This window comes from Homarus americanus, unplaced genomic scaffold, assembly GCF_018991925.1.
Source record: "Homarus americanus isolate GMGI-L3 unplaced genomic scaffold, GMGI_Hamer_2.0 scaffold32583, whole genome shotgun sequence".
Lineage (NCBI taxonomy): Eukaryota > Metazoa > Arthropoda > Malacostraca > Decapoda > Nephropidae > Homarus > Homarus americanus.
In genome coordinates, this window is record NW_024713129.1 from 29,432,576 (window position 1) to 29,448,478 (window position 15,903).

Consider the following 15,903-nt stretch of genomic DNA (forward strand, 5'->3'; position numbering starts at 1 on the left):
AAGGTAAAACTTGAACTAATTGAGTAATGTTGAGCAGTTTATTAGACCTTCCGCCCCGGCCATCAAAGAGCCAATTTAATGCTTAATGGCGTCCCTACTCACTCGTACTCAAGTTGGACTCATCCTCTTGTACTCATTTTCTTATACTCCTGATGGTTCATTCTTTCGCACTCATGTTGAACTCATTCTTTTGTACTTATTTTGGATTCATTCTTCCGTACTCACGTAGAACTTCTTCTCTTTACTCATATTGGTCTCATTTTATTTATGTTGGACTCTTCTCCTCGTACTCATGTTGGATTCATCTATTGTTACACCTGATGCTCATTATAAGGAACTGTTGATCAAATGAGGACCCAACAACACAGACACCTCTCAGCTCATAACAGAAACAGAAAAACAGCAATAAGGCAACAGATGTCAATCACGTTCAAAAACAATGACAGGTGGATGGGCGTGTTCGAATTCAATTTTGGCTTCGGTCTGGGACACAGACGATGATGAGGTGTGTGTGTGTGTCTGTGTGTGTGTTTATATGTCTGTGTCTACATATGTTGTGTGATGTCTGTCCATTCGCACTCCAATAACTCCCCCAAAAAAAAATAATAATAATAAACTACAAAAATACAAAAACAACAACAGGAAAGAGATGCATTTTATCTACATTCCCCGAACAGTTTAGTATATCTGTATTATATATAAACCTGACAGTTACAAGAAGTATATTATCCTGACAAGGGAAGTTCTCGTTCCATTCGACGGAAAATCTAATAAAATTCTATCTTGAAATCATCGCTGGTGTTCGAGTCTTCACCAATTGTGGTGTAATCCTTCTCTTGTGACAGCCTCAGGTGGGTTTATAATTTTCTGTATATTGGATGCAAATGTTTAGTTACTCCGACAGATCCTTCCATTTACTTGACTATCGCTCGGTGAATGTAACCTAATGAATAATCTTGGCTAGGATGATTTTTATTTGTTTATTCTAGAAATATTGCAAAACACTTTATTTGATTAGTCACGAGGCTCATATACGAATTCTTTTCATATTGAGTTTTGTTTGTGTATGTAAACTATTGGTTTACGAGAATCTGAGAGTGGGATATACTGTAGAGAGGACAAAGGCGTGTGAATATTTCTGAAATATTAGCAATATATTTAATAATATCTATCACAATACCGTAATAATAATAATAGTAATAATAATAATAATAATAATAATAATAATAATAATAATAATAATAATAATAATAATAATAATAATAATAATAGGCCCACTGTACTGCAACAACTACTACTATTAATACGTAATAATAACAAAATATCTACAAACTGTTCCTGTATCCCGCATTAGTCACCCGGAAGGAAACTGAAGCATTAATGTATATATATATATATATATATATATATATATATATATATATATATATATATATATATATATATATATATATATATATATATATATATATACACAAGAGTAACGTTAAAATTGTTTGAGAGGAATAAAGAAAATAGTTAATAACAAGAGAAAATTTCTCAGTATTCCATATTATAATAAGAATCGTATTAATATAATGTCAGTTTTAGATGAATATTTTCAAAAATATAAATATTTAATTATAATATTTACGTAAACAGCAAAACAACCATCGTCTCAGCCATTAGATAAACAACTCATGCGCCTAATAATTTAAGAACAAGAAAAATTCCGGAATAATTCAAATTAATAAAGCTTGAAAAAATTCTACAACGAATGAAACAAACAGTATACGTATACTATAAAAACAAAGAACCATCGCCTCAGTTACGCCAGCCATACCTGCCTCATATTGTCACCTTCGCCCCACGACGAAAACATGAATCAATTTGATCTTCATAATCTAATAACCTCTTCTAATGGCAGGAGGGAATGTCAGAGCCAGATGGAGTGAGAGGAGGGAGGGAGGTAGGAGGAAAGCGCCAGGATGTGATGGACTGAAAGAAATAAAAATTGAAGATAGAGATGGATTAGGGCGGAGAGATGAGGCGACTGGTAGTGGTTTCTGAGTAGAAGAGAGAGAGAGAGGAGAGTTAGCTCACTAAAACCAACATATTCAATGGCCCTCCTCAACTAGGGTAAACCTGCCAACTCCTGCTATTGATAAACTTGTTTGTTGAACTACATGTCCCGAGGCGGGTCTGGAACGTGTTGTGGAAGGGGATGGTAGAGATGATGATGGGGTGGTGATGGTAGTGGTGGTGATGGTTGGTGATGGTAGTGATATAGTAATGGTGGTAGTAGTTGGTGTTATGATAGAGAGAGAGAGAGAGAGGAGAGAGAGAGAGAGAGAGAGAGAGAGAGAGAGAGAGACCCCAAACCCCATACTAACGAGAGATTATCCCATGATTAGAAAACCCAACTGGCCAATCTCTAATCACCAACCAATTAACGACACTTAAAACCAAGCTTATTGATGGGTTTATATCTTGCCAAAAGAAAGGCATTAAGTTCGTTAGCGGGTTTCGAGAACTAATTAAAAAACTTCCAATGTTTTCAAAAGTTTACGAAATCAACATTAATTTTTTGTTTATGTATATTAAATGAATACTACCAATCACCACTCAATGATGATTTAACCACTGAGTACGATGATTTAACCACCTTGAGTACGGTGATTTAACTACCTTGAGTACGATGACTGAACCCTCTTGATATGATGATTTAACCCACTTGAGTACGATGATTTAACCACTTGAATACGATGATTTAACCACCTGAGTACGGTGATTTAACTACCTTGAGTACGATGACTAACCCTCTTGAGTATGATGACTTAACCACCTTGAGTACGATGATTAATCCTTGAATACGATGACTTAACCACATTGCGTACGATGACTTAACCACCTTGAGTACGATGATTTAACCACCTTGAGTACGATGACTTAATCCCTTGGAGGATGACTTAACCCCCTTGAGTATGATGATTTAACCACCTTGAGTACGATGGTTCAATCCCTTGAATACGATGACATAACCCTCTTTGAGTACGATGATTTAACCCCTGAAATACAATGACTTAACCCCATTGAGTATAAATGACTAAACTCCCATGAGTACAATGACTAAACTCCCATGAGTACGATGGCTTAACTTTGAGCACGTTCAATTAACCCTGAGTACGATGACTTAACCGCTTTGAGTACAATGACCAAACCCCCTTGAGTACGATGACTTAACCCCTTGAGTATGATGAATTAACCTCTATAGTATGATGACTTAACCCTTGAATACGATGACTTGACCCCTGAATACAATGACTTAACCGCATGAGTACGATGACTGCACCGTAAATAACATAGAACACTTGGCGGGATGACTAACACTGAACAACACTTGGCGATGACTAACACTGAACAACACTTGGGGATGACTAACACTGAACAACACTTGGGGATGACTAACACTTATGGGATGACTAACACTGAACAACACTTGGCGATGACTAACACGAACAACACGGCGGGGATGACTAACACTGAACAACACTTGGCGGGGATGACTAACACGAACAACACTTGGGGATGACTAACACTTGCGATGATAACACGAACAACACTTGGGATGACTAACACTGAACAAAACTTGGGGATACTAACACTGAACAAAACTTGGCGGGATGACTAACACTTGCGGGGATGACTAACACTGAACAACACTTGCGGGATGCTAATGAAAACACTTGGCGGGTGGCGATGACTAACACAACAACACTTGGCGGGATGACTAACACTGAACAACACTTGGCGATGACTAACACTGAACAACACTTGGCGAGGGATGATAACACTTGGGATGACTAACACTTGGCGGGATGACTAACAACACTGGATGACTAACACTGAACAACACTGGATGATCACTGAACAACACTTGGCGGGATGACTAACACTTGGCGGGATGACTAACACTGAACAACACTTTGGCAGGGATGACTAACACTGAACAAAACTTGGCGGGATGACTAACACTGAACAACACTTAGGATGACTAACACTGAACAACACTTGGCGGGGATGACTAACACGAACAATTGGCGGGGATGACTAACACTTGGCGGAGATGACTAACACTGAACAACACTTGGCGGGGATGACCACTGAACAAAACTTGGCGGGATGACTAACACTGAACAACACTTGGCGGGGATGACTAACACTGAACAACACTTGGCGGGATGACTAACACTTGGCGGAGATGACTAACACTGAACAACACTTGGCGGGATGACTAACACTGAACAACACTTGGCGGGGATGACTAACACTGAACAACACTTGGCGGGATGACTAACACTGAACAACACTTGGCGGGGATGACTAACACTTGCGATGACTAACACTGAACAACACTTGGCAGGATGACTAACACTGAACAACACTTGGCGGGATGACTAACACTGAACAACACTTGGCCTTGGCGGGATGACTAACACTGAACAACACTGCGGATGACTAACACTGAACAACACTTGGCGGGGATGACTAACACTTGGCGGGATGACTAACACTGAACAACACTTGGCGGGGATGACTACCGAACAACACTTAAGGGGATGACTAACACTGAACAACACTTGGCGGATGACTAACACTGAACAACACTTGGCGGGATGACTAACACTGAACAACACTTGGCGGGGATGACTAACATCGGAGGTTGAACATGGCGGGATGACTAACACTGAACAACACTTGGCGGGGATGACTAACACTGAACAACACTTGGCGGGGATGACTAACACTGAACAACACTTGGCGGGGATGACTAACACTGAACAACACTTGGCGGGATGACTAACACTTGGCGGGATGACTAACACTGAACAAGGGATACTGAACAACACTTGGCGGGGATGACTAACACTGAACAACACTTGGCGGGTGATAATGCGGGATGACTAACACTGAACAACATTGGGGGATGACTACCGAACAACACTTGGCGGGGATGACTAACACTGAACAACACTTGGCGGGATGACTAACACTGAACAACACTTGGCGGATGACTAACACTTGGCGGGGATGACTAACACTGAACAACACTTGGCGGGATGACTAACACTGAACAACACTTGGTGGGGATGACTAACACTGAACAACACTTGGCGATGACTAACACTGAACAACACTTGGCGGGATGATAACACTGAACAACACTTGGCGGGATGACTAACACTGAACAACACTTGGCGGGGATGACTAACACTTGGCGGGGATGACTAACACTGAACAACACTTGGCGGGGATGACTAACACTGAACAACACTTGGGATGACTAACACTGAACAACACTTGGCGGGATGACTAACACTGAACAACACTTGCGGGGATGACTAACACTGAACAACACTTGGCGGAACTAACATTGGTGACTAACACTTGGCGGGGATGACTAACACTGAACAACACTTGGCGGGGATGAAAATGACAACATGGCGGGATACTAACACTAACAAATGGGTGACTAACACTGAACAACACTTGGCGGGATGACTAACACTGAACAACACTTGGCGGGATGACTAACACTGAACAACACTTGGCGGGGATGACTAACACTTGGCAGGGATGACTAACACTGAACAACACTTGGCGGGGATGACTAACACTGAACAACACTTGGCGGGGATGACTAACACTGAACAACACTTGGCGGGATGACTAACACTGAACAACACTTGGCGGGGATGACTAACACTGAACAACACTTGGCGGGATGACTAACCGAACAAAGGCGGGATGACTAACACTGAACAACACTTGGCGGGATGACTAACACTTGGGGGGATGACTAACACTGAGACAACACTTGGCGGGGATGACTAACACTGAACAACACTTGGCGGGATGACTAACAGGCGGGGATGACTAACACTGAACAAAACTTGGCGGGATGACTAACACTGAACAACATTTGGCGGGGATGACTAACACTGAACAACACTTGGCGGGGATGACTAACACTTGGCGGGGATGACTAACACTGAACAACACTTGGCGGGGATGACTAACACTGAACAACACTTGGCGGGGATGACTAACACTGAACACTTGATGACTAACATGAACACTTGGCGGGGATGACTAACACTGAACAACACTTGGCGGGGATGACTAACACTGAACAACACTTGGCGGGATGACTAACACTTGGCGGGGATGACTAACACTGAACAACACTTGCGGGATGACTACACAACACTTGGCGGGGATGACTAACACTACAACACTTGGGATGACTAACACTGAACAACACTTGGCGGGATGACCACTGAACAACACTTGGCGGGGATAACACTAACTAACACGCGGGATGACTACTGAACAACACTGGCGGGGATGACTAACACTGAACAACACTTGGCGATGACTAACACTGAACAACACTTGGGGGTGACTAACACTGAACAACACTTGGCGATGACTAACACTGAACAACACTTGGCGATGACTAACACTTGGCGGGGATGACTAACACTGAACAAAACTTGGCGGGATGACCATTGAACAACACTTGGCGGGATGACTAACACTGAACAACACTTGGCGGGGATGACTAACACTTGGCGGGGATGACTAACACTGAACACACTTGGGATGACTAACACTGAACAACACTTGGCGGGGATGACTAACACTGAACAACACTTGGCGGGGATGACTAACACTGAACAACACTTGGCGGGGATGACTAACACTTGGCGGGATGACTAACACTGAACAACACTTGGATACTAACACTGAACAACACTTGGCGGATGACTAAACAACACTTGGCGGGATGACTAACACTGAACAACACTTGGCGGGACACTAACACCGAACAACACTTGGCGGGGATGACTAACACTGAACAACACCGGTGACAACACTTGGCGATGACTAACACTGAACAACACTTGGCGGGGATGACTAACACCGAACAACACTTGGATGACTAACACCGAACAACACTTGGAGGGATGACTAACACTGAACAACACTTGGCGGGGATGACTAACACTGAACAACACTTGCGGGGATGACTAACACTTGGGGATGACTAACCTGGATGACTAACACTGAACAACACTTGGCGGGATGACTAACACTGAACAACACTTGGCGGGATGAACACGAACAAACTTGGGGTGACTAACACTGAACAACACTTGGCGGGGATGACTAACACTGAACAACACTTGGCGGGATGACTAACACTGAACAACACTTGGCGGATGACTAACACTCTGGGATGACTAACACTGAACAACACTTGGCGGGATGACTAACACTGAACACACTTGGCGGGATGACTAACACTGAACAACACTTATGGGGATGACTAACACTGAACAACACTTGGCGGGATGACTAACACTGAACAACACTTGGGATGACTAACACTGAACAATACTTGGCGGATGACTAACACTGAACAACACTTGCGGGATGACTAACACTGGTAGGGATGACTAACACCTTGGGGGATGACTAACACTAACAACACTTGGCGGGGATGACTAACACTGGCAGACTAACACTGAACAAAACTTGGCGGGGATGACTAACACTGAACAACATTTGGCGGGGATGACTAACACTGAACAAAACTTCAGGGATGACTAATAATTCTGGCGGGGATGACTAACACTTGGCGGGGATGACTAACACTTGGCGGGATGACTAACACTTTGGCGGGATGACTAACACTGAACAACACTTGGGGGGATGACTAACACTTGGCGGGGATGACTAACACTGGCGGGGATGACTAACACTGAACAACACTTGGCGGGGATGACTAACACTGAACAACACTTGGCGGGGATGACTAACACTTGGCGGGGATGACTAACACTTGCGGGGATGACTAACACTAAACAACACTTGGCGAAGGACTAACACTTGAGGGATGACTAACACTAAACAACACTTGGCGGGGATGACTAACACTTGGTGGGGATGATTAACACTGAACAACACTTGGCGGGGATGACTAACACTGAACAACACTTGGCGGGATGACTAACACTGAACAACACTTGGCGGGGATAACTAACACTTGGTGGGGATGACTAACACTGAACAACACTTGGCGGGGATGATCAACACTTGGTGGGGGATAACACTGAACAACACTTGGCGGGGATGACTAACACTTGGCGGGGATGACTAACACTGAACAACACTTGGCGGGGATGACTAACACTTGGTGATGACTAACACTGAACAACACTTATGGGGATGACTAACACTTTGGCGGGATGACTAACACTGAACAACACTTGGCGGGGATGACTAACACTTGGCGGGTTCATCACTTACCCCCTCAGATGTAAGATCTCTAAGAGGCTGTAAATTAGGATTATAAAGCTCACACTTTATTATTGCCCCACGACATCCGCTAAGCCGATCATCAGAGGGTGAGAGTGGAAGGAGGGAGAGGTGAGGAGGAAGGAGGGGAGAGAGAGAAGGAGGGAGAGAGAGAGAGAAAGGAGAGAGAGAGAGAGAAAGTGAAGGAGGGTGAGGGTGAGAGAGAGAGAGAGAGAGAGAGAGAGGAGAGAGAGAGAGGGGGAGAGGGGGGGAGGAGAGAGGGGAGAGTGAAGGAGGGAGAGGGTGAGAGGAAGAGGGAGAGAGAGAGTGAAGGAGGGAGAGGGTGGGAGAGGAAGGAGGGGAGAGGGTGAGAGTGAAGGAGGGAGAGAGAGAGTGAAGGAGGGAGAGAGAGGAGAGAGAGAGAGAGAGAAAGTGAAGGAGGGTGAGGTGAGAGGAAGGAGAGAGAGAGAGAGAGAGAGAGAGAGAGAGAGAGAGAGAGAGAGAGAGAGAGGGAGAGAGAGTGAAGGAGGAGAGGGTGAGAGGAAGGAGGGAGAGAGAGTGAAGGAGGGAGAGAGAGAGAGGAAGGGAGGGTGAGGGTGAGAGTGAAGGAGAGAGAGAGAGAGAGAGAGAGAGTGACCACCATCACAAGCAGATCAGATTTTCACCTGGAGTTACCAAAACCTTCCTCCTCTTCCTCCTCTTCAACAATAAGAAGGAGGCGGAGGAGGAACCACACGCTCGAAAATGGTCTGTTTTTATATTCCTTCAAATATGTTTCTGAGGGAACGCTGGAGTCTCTCTCTCTCTCTTCTTCTTTCTTCCTTCTTCTCTCCCCACTCTCTTCTTCTGCTCCTCCTTCATCTTATTCTCCCACTCCCGTTCTTTTTTATCTCTCCTCTCATCCTCTCTCCCTTCCTCACTGACCTCCTCTCTCCCTCTCTACATGTCTTTCTTCTTCATTTTCCTTCATTTCTCTCTCTCTTCTGGAGGGACAGAGAAGAGGGAGAGAATGGGGATTTTTCACACCTGAAATCTGAGGTTTGATGTAAGCCTTGTTGGAGAAAGTCCCACAAGGATTTATCTAGAGGGAGGGGAGGGAAGGGGAGGGAAGGGAGGGAGGGGAGGAGGAGGAGGGGAGGGAGGGGAGGGAAGGGAAGGGAGGGGAGGGAGAAGGAGGGAAGGAGGGGAGGGAAGGGGAAGCGCACACCACAGACTTCACACAAGTTTTCCTTTCAGTTCGCTTCCACAAATCCATTTCTCATTTCCAATTGGAAGTAACAAGACGAATGCACAGGGTTTGATGCCGCGGCTGATGTGTCCATAGAGACGAAAACCACGCAAGAATTAGGTATTTGATCTCGACCTAACGACCGTGGAGTGGCTTAATACTGTCCTGCCCCCGAGCGTTAGTAGCAAATGATCGATGGCTGGAGGCCGCTGAACGAACCTTAAAGACGCATTATCTGCTACTTTTGTCAGCTTCCCGCCATAACTGCGCGCCACTGGGTAAGTTAATCAAACTCTTTAATGAGCCTCTGTCCCAAAACCCCTTTCCTTCTCCAATCACTTAAACGGCGCGAGTCTCCCGTTTGGAACACCCGTTAACGGACAACAGGACTTTGATACAAAATCCTTCGACAATGTCCTGGACAAATCTCTTCAACCCGCGCGCGACCTTTCCAAGCGCGTCTTGTAACGGATTTGTAATAACCGTTAGCGACCCCGTGATTAAATTCTATCTTTCTACTCCATTAGTTTGATTACGTCGGCGGAGCGTTCTATCTTAAGTCTGTGGAACTCCCGATGTGCGCTCTAAAGGTTGGTTCCTGGCTAGTACAGTACTGCTTCTCTCATTACTCCCTCAATGGCGCGTTCTGTGGTGGGGGAGGGGGGACTCTCTAGATGGAGGTGAGGAATCTCTAGGGAGGAAGTTCTTAGATGTTGTGTTTAAAGATGAGCTTCCAAATATCTAAACCTCCTCCTCACCCTTCCCTTCTTCTCCCTCCTCCCTTCTCCCTACTCCTCTCCTCCTCTTCTCCCCACCCACCTCTTCTCTCCTACTCTAGCACCCCTCCACGGGTACACTTTCTGTGTCTCCGTCGTCGTGCCATTCTTCGGGGAGGGAGGGAATGAGAGTCATTTTACTGCGCATGCATCGTCACGGGTTTTAGTGATGACGTCATAGAGAGTGATGACATGGGCACTGAATGACGTCATGATAATACAGTGTATGGTGGTTGGGATGAACGTGAATTTGGAGGAAGAGACGTAATAGAAGTAGCCAGAGGAGAAAAGGAGGAGAAGATGAAGAGAAAAAGGAGGAGGAGAAAGAAAGAAGATTCGCAGAGTCCTTCCTTGACCTACAAAAGACAGACTCTTCCCTACACAGGCAGACACTACCTAACAAGAAAAAACAAACACCACATTCCACGCTTCACCTCGTTCAAGGGTCCAGCCTCAGTCTCGTCAGTGGCGGGACTCTGGTTCTATGCCGGGGCACCTGTGAGCTTAGGGAGAGCGACACAATCTTCACGTGAGATTAGATACGGTGTCTAATATTCAGGTGAAATAAGCTGCAGTGTCTAATATTCAGGTGAAATAAGCTGCAGTGTCTAATATTCAGGTGAAATAAGCTGCAGTGTCTAATATTCAGGTAAAATAAACTGGGATGTCTAATCTTCAGGTGAAATAAACTGCAAGTTCAATATTCAGGAAATAAGCTGGAGTGTCTAATTCGGCTGACCTGAGTACTAGTGGGTGGCAGGACGGAGACGGACGAGTACACAATTAGTGAAATTTAGGAACACCTGAAGATTAGCCCCTTTATGTTTTCCAATGATTAACTCACCTTAATGCTAACTTAACCAACTAACCTGAACCTAACCTAATCCTAACCTAACTAACCTCAACAACCTGGAGTAAGGAATAGTTTTGGGGGTGTCATGTGAGTCAGGTGAGAAAGTATTACAGGTGTCAACATGGTAATAGTTCTGTTCTACCAGGTGAGAATAACACCGTCTTGAAGGTGAAACATTACATATAATAAAGGTTTTATGACTCATGTAAAGAGGCTCTGCTAGAGAGAGAGAAAGAAGGGAGTCAGGTCGTGGCAACCACACAGGCATGGACACAAGGAGCCGCCCTCGGACTTGCCAGGAGGAGGAGGGGAGAGGGAGGTGGAGGAGGGGAGGAGAGAATGAGGAAGAGGCCGAGGAGGAGAGGAGGAGGAGGAGTGATAAATGAGAATAAAGAGCTAGTGAAGGACAGGAGGTTGTAGATAGAGGGAGAGAAGGATGATGGATGGAGACAAGGATTGAAGGAGGTGGAGGAAGAGGTAAGGGAAAGAAGAAGAAAGAAGATGGAGAGGAGAGAAAAGGGAAGAGGAGTAGAAGAGGAAAGAGAGGTGTGGTAGAGGAAAAAGGTGAGGAGGAAAGGGTAAATGAATAAAGATGAGGAGGAGGAGAAGGAAGAAGAAGTAAAATGGATAATTAAGAGGTGAAGAGAGTACGACAAAGAAGAGAAGGAAGCAGTGCATAGACCATAAGAAGAAATAAGAAAAATATTGACTTTTGACCAAATGTAGAGAGAGAGAGAGAGAGAGAGAGAGAGAGAGAGAGAGAGAGAGAGAGAGTTAACTGATCGTACTCAGGGGATTAAATCATTGTACTCAAGCGGTTAAGATATCTATCATTTACATACTCATCGTACTCAATGGGTTGAATTCGTACTGATATACACATCTAGATATAAAAGATACATTTGTGTGTGTGTGTGTGTGTGTGTGTGTGTGTGTGTGTGTGTGTGTGTGTGTGTGTGTGTGTGTGTGCGTGTGTGTGTGCGTGTTTGAGTGTGTATCTTCTTCCTTGTGCATATTCACATTTTTGAAGTTACCGAGACGAAATCTGGTGAGTGTGAAGAGGATGATCGTGCAGTATCTATGTACAAATTAGTTCAAAAGTCCCTGGCCACTCTTGTCAACATCCTCTTTACGTGTGTGGTTACTTCCTAGCTGCTGAACACTGCGGCTGCTCACCACTAATTATAACACGTGAACAATTTTACTATTCGCAGTAAAATGTTCCAGAATAATAAACACGTAAAACACTATACAATACGACAAACATAAATAAGTAAATGGAAGGTTAAATTAACGCAACTCCACACACACACACACACACACACACACACACACACACACACATTCAGTATTCACGAGAAGCGACTGACTCACAAAACTTCATTAATGGCTAACTTACTCCCCTGAATTAAAAGCAAAAGACTCACAGTGTATAAATGTATAATGCATAAACCTGTATATAAATCTAACTAATGTACAATTATTAATATTCTAATCGCTCTTAAAATTGTATGTTTGTGTTATGTGGGTTTTATGGTCTGATTTTTCTACTTTTAATTAAGCAAACTAATTAGAAACACAGGGCCTACTGTCAAGTGATTCTCTATATACCTGATACTTAACACATCTGCTCATCGACACACTTGTTTCCATCACACAGGTGTCAATTGGTTGTATATGAAAACACACCTGAGCCTAAATACACCTGTTGACGACTTACCTGATTCCATTACTAATCTGCATTAACATCACATATTAATGAACAATACAGGTATCTAATGCACATGGGCATTAACAAATCTAACTGACGCCATTACACATCTGCTAATTAACCTCACAGGTACAAATTAATTATGCAGGTGTTAACTTACCTGGGCCAACGCCATCATAGGTAAAGTTCTCAATGTAGAGTTTATCCTCATCGACTGCTGACACATCCCCGACACCTCGTGCTGGAGGGTGAGGAGCTTGCCAATATAGGCGCCCCTCCGTCGATCACGCTGCTGCCCGGACGCCTCTGTCGGGGAGGAAGAGGGCGAGTTAGTGCCTGGGGAGACTAAATTCATAACAAATTGGAGAAAGTCCATCGTAAGTGGAGAGAAAGTTTAATGTAAGTTAAGGGAAAGTTCGTCGTAACTGCAAGGAAAGTTCATCGTTAAAGAAGAGAAAGTTCTCTACAAACATGAGAAAAAAGTTCACCATTACCAAATATATCAATTCACTAAATCGAGACTGAAATAATTAATCACCAACACTCATAAGAGAGAGAGAGAGAGAGAGAGAGAGAGAGAGAGAGAGAGAGAGAGAGAGAGAGAGAGAGGACAGTGAGAGAGAAAGAAAAAGAGAATGACAGAAGATCGATAAACTGCCAACAAAGCAAAAATGGATGAAAGAGAGAATGAGAGACTTATGTTTCATCCGAGGCTGCCCTGTGATGAAACGTGTATAACTGTGGTTTCATCCCAGCGCTGCCCTGTGATGAAACGTGTATATCTGGCTTCATCCCAGCGCTGCCCTGTGATGAACGCGCATATCTGTGTTTCATCCCAGCGCTGCCCTGTGATGAAACGCGTATATCTGTGTTTCATCCCAGCGCTGCCCTGTGATGAAACGTGTATATCTGTGCTTCATCCCAGCGCTGCCCTGGGATGAAACGTGTATATCTGTGCTTCATCCCAGCGCTGCCCTGGGATGTGTTTCATCCCAGGATTTCGTAATCTAGATATCCTTGTTTTATGTGTGTTTCACTATGTTAAAAATGTAATGAAACAGCCACTCCCAGTTTCACCCGACCCGTACTATTAAAATTAAAATTATTCTTTGTAATGATCGGTCACGAAACATACTGACACGTGTCATTGTTTCAACAAGTTTCATCTTATGATGCTGGATCTGAGACACCTAAGAGAGAGAGAGAGAGAGAGATACATCGAATATGGATTTTTTCAAGATTCTGAACCCAGTTTCAAAATAAGAATAAACAGTCCCAATCATTAAGACTCGGAATACTTTTATTCTTAAACAACTTAACGAGAACATTTTACGGCACATTCTTGTACACTATTTCCGAGTGTGTGTGTGTGTGTGTGTGTGTATGTGTGTGTGTGTGTGTGTGTGTGTGTGTGTGTGTGTGTGTGTGTGTGTGTGTGTGTGTGTGGTTAGATGTGGTAGGAGGTTGCAGGTTACCATGGTGATATGGAAGAGGAGGAGAGAGAGAGAGAGAGAGAGAGAGAGAGAGAGAGAGAGAGAGAGAGAGAGAGAGAGAGAGAGAGAGAGAGGTTGCAACAAGAGTTCAATATCTGACAAATACTATACTGGTGTTGTGACAGTGGGTGGTGATGGTGGAGGGGGCAATGGGAGGGGAGGGCAGGAAGGATGATGGGGGTAAGGGACAGACAGTGCTACACGCTCTCACAGTCTTACACGACAATGTTCCCTCCCATCTTACTGAAGACGTGAATTTGGACAATACTTACCACACCACAAAGAACTCTGAAGGTGAAACTGTTGAAGATTCTTACGTTAATATTCTTCCTCCTTCACTGTATGTCGTAAGAATGTAACTACCGGATGAAAAATGGCGTAGAATGTACATTTAGACTGTACAAGAACTAGATATATCCTGATGCATAAATATTCTGAATGTTAATATTTCTTTTTCTTTTTTCCTCTTAACTGTTACTAAGGGAACATTATATCTAGTTAGCGCTGAGTCTCGGGGTAATATTGGATTCATTTTCAATATTGTACTTTTTTTAGCTTAAGTCAGCCAATTAGGTTCCTCATTATACCTTTAATTCAACTTACGGACTTCTGAGAACCCGAAAGTACTGTACGTAAGGTATTTGCTGTTGATTCTGACTTCGTCCTAATGACGCATCTTGTTCCGGTAAGTCTCTTTAGCTTTGATGCCATTATGGGGGCAGGTAGATAGCTCCTCAGCTTGCAGAAGTCGGCAACAACAACAACAACAACAACAGACAGACAGACAGACAGACAGACAGACAGACAGACAGACAGACACAGACAGACAGACAGACAGACAGACAGACAGAGGCAGACAGACAGACTGGCAGACAGATTTAATCTCTTTATTATTTACGAGCTGTCAAGCCGTACCAAGAATCCATTAATCTACAGGTGAAATAAACCGGGGTGTCTAATCTTCAGGTGATAACATACCTCTTCGGTTCCGGCCATCATACACCTGAAGAATAGATCCCAGCTTATTTTACCTGAAGATTAGATCCCAGCTTATTTCACCTAAAGAATAGACCCCAGCTTATTTTACCTGAAGATTAAATACTCAGCTTATTTCACCTGAAGATTAACCAACCTAACGCTACCTAGAGGGGTTTAGTATAGGTTAGGTTAGGTTAGGTTAGGTTAGGTTAGGTTAGGTTAGGTTAGGGATTTTAATCTCCATATCAGCTTCCTGTACAGTGAGTCTCCGTCTTCTGAGTGTGTCGTGTGAGGGAGGAAGGTGTCTGGGGTGTGAGGGAAGGACCCGGAGAGAGGAAACTAGCCCAAAATAAAGTTAAATCTAGACACAGTTGAAAGGAAACCATCACCAACAATGAGGCAGCTCGCGATACCAAACTAAAACAAGAAAACAAACAACTAAAAAACAAAGCACAAACACTAGGTGACATCTTGGTCCTCGTAGGCCATTCTGCTTTTGTCGGCCGTCGGTTGAGGAAAAA

The 15,903-nt window shown here is 43.9% G+C and overlaps 1 protein-coding gene across 1 annotated transcript in view; it reads right to left on the minus strand.

The window, feature by feature from the left end:
* The window catches only part of LOC121870634 (protein Skeletor, isoforms B/C-like), a 124,260-nt gene that overhangs the window by 107,989 nt on the left and 368 nt on the right, over positions 1-15,903 (minus strand). The window contains exon 2 of the mRNA XM_042372498.1: positions 13,072-13,196. Coding sequence (XP_042228432.1) covers positions 13,072-13,196 — 125 coding nt within the window. The remainder of the gene's footprint in view (positions 1-13,071; positions 13,197-15,903) is intronic.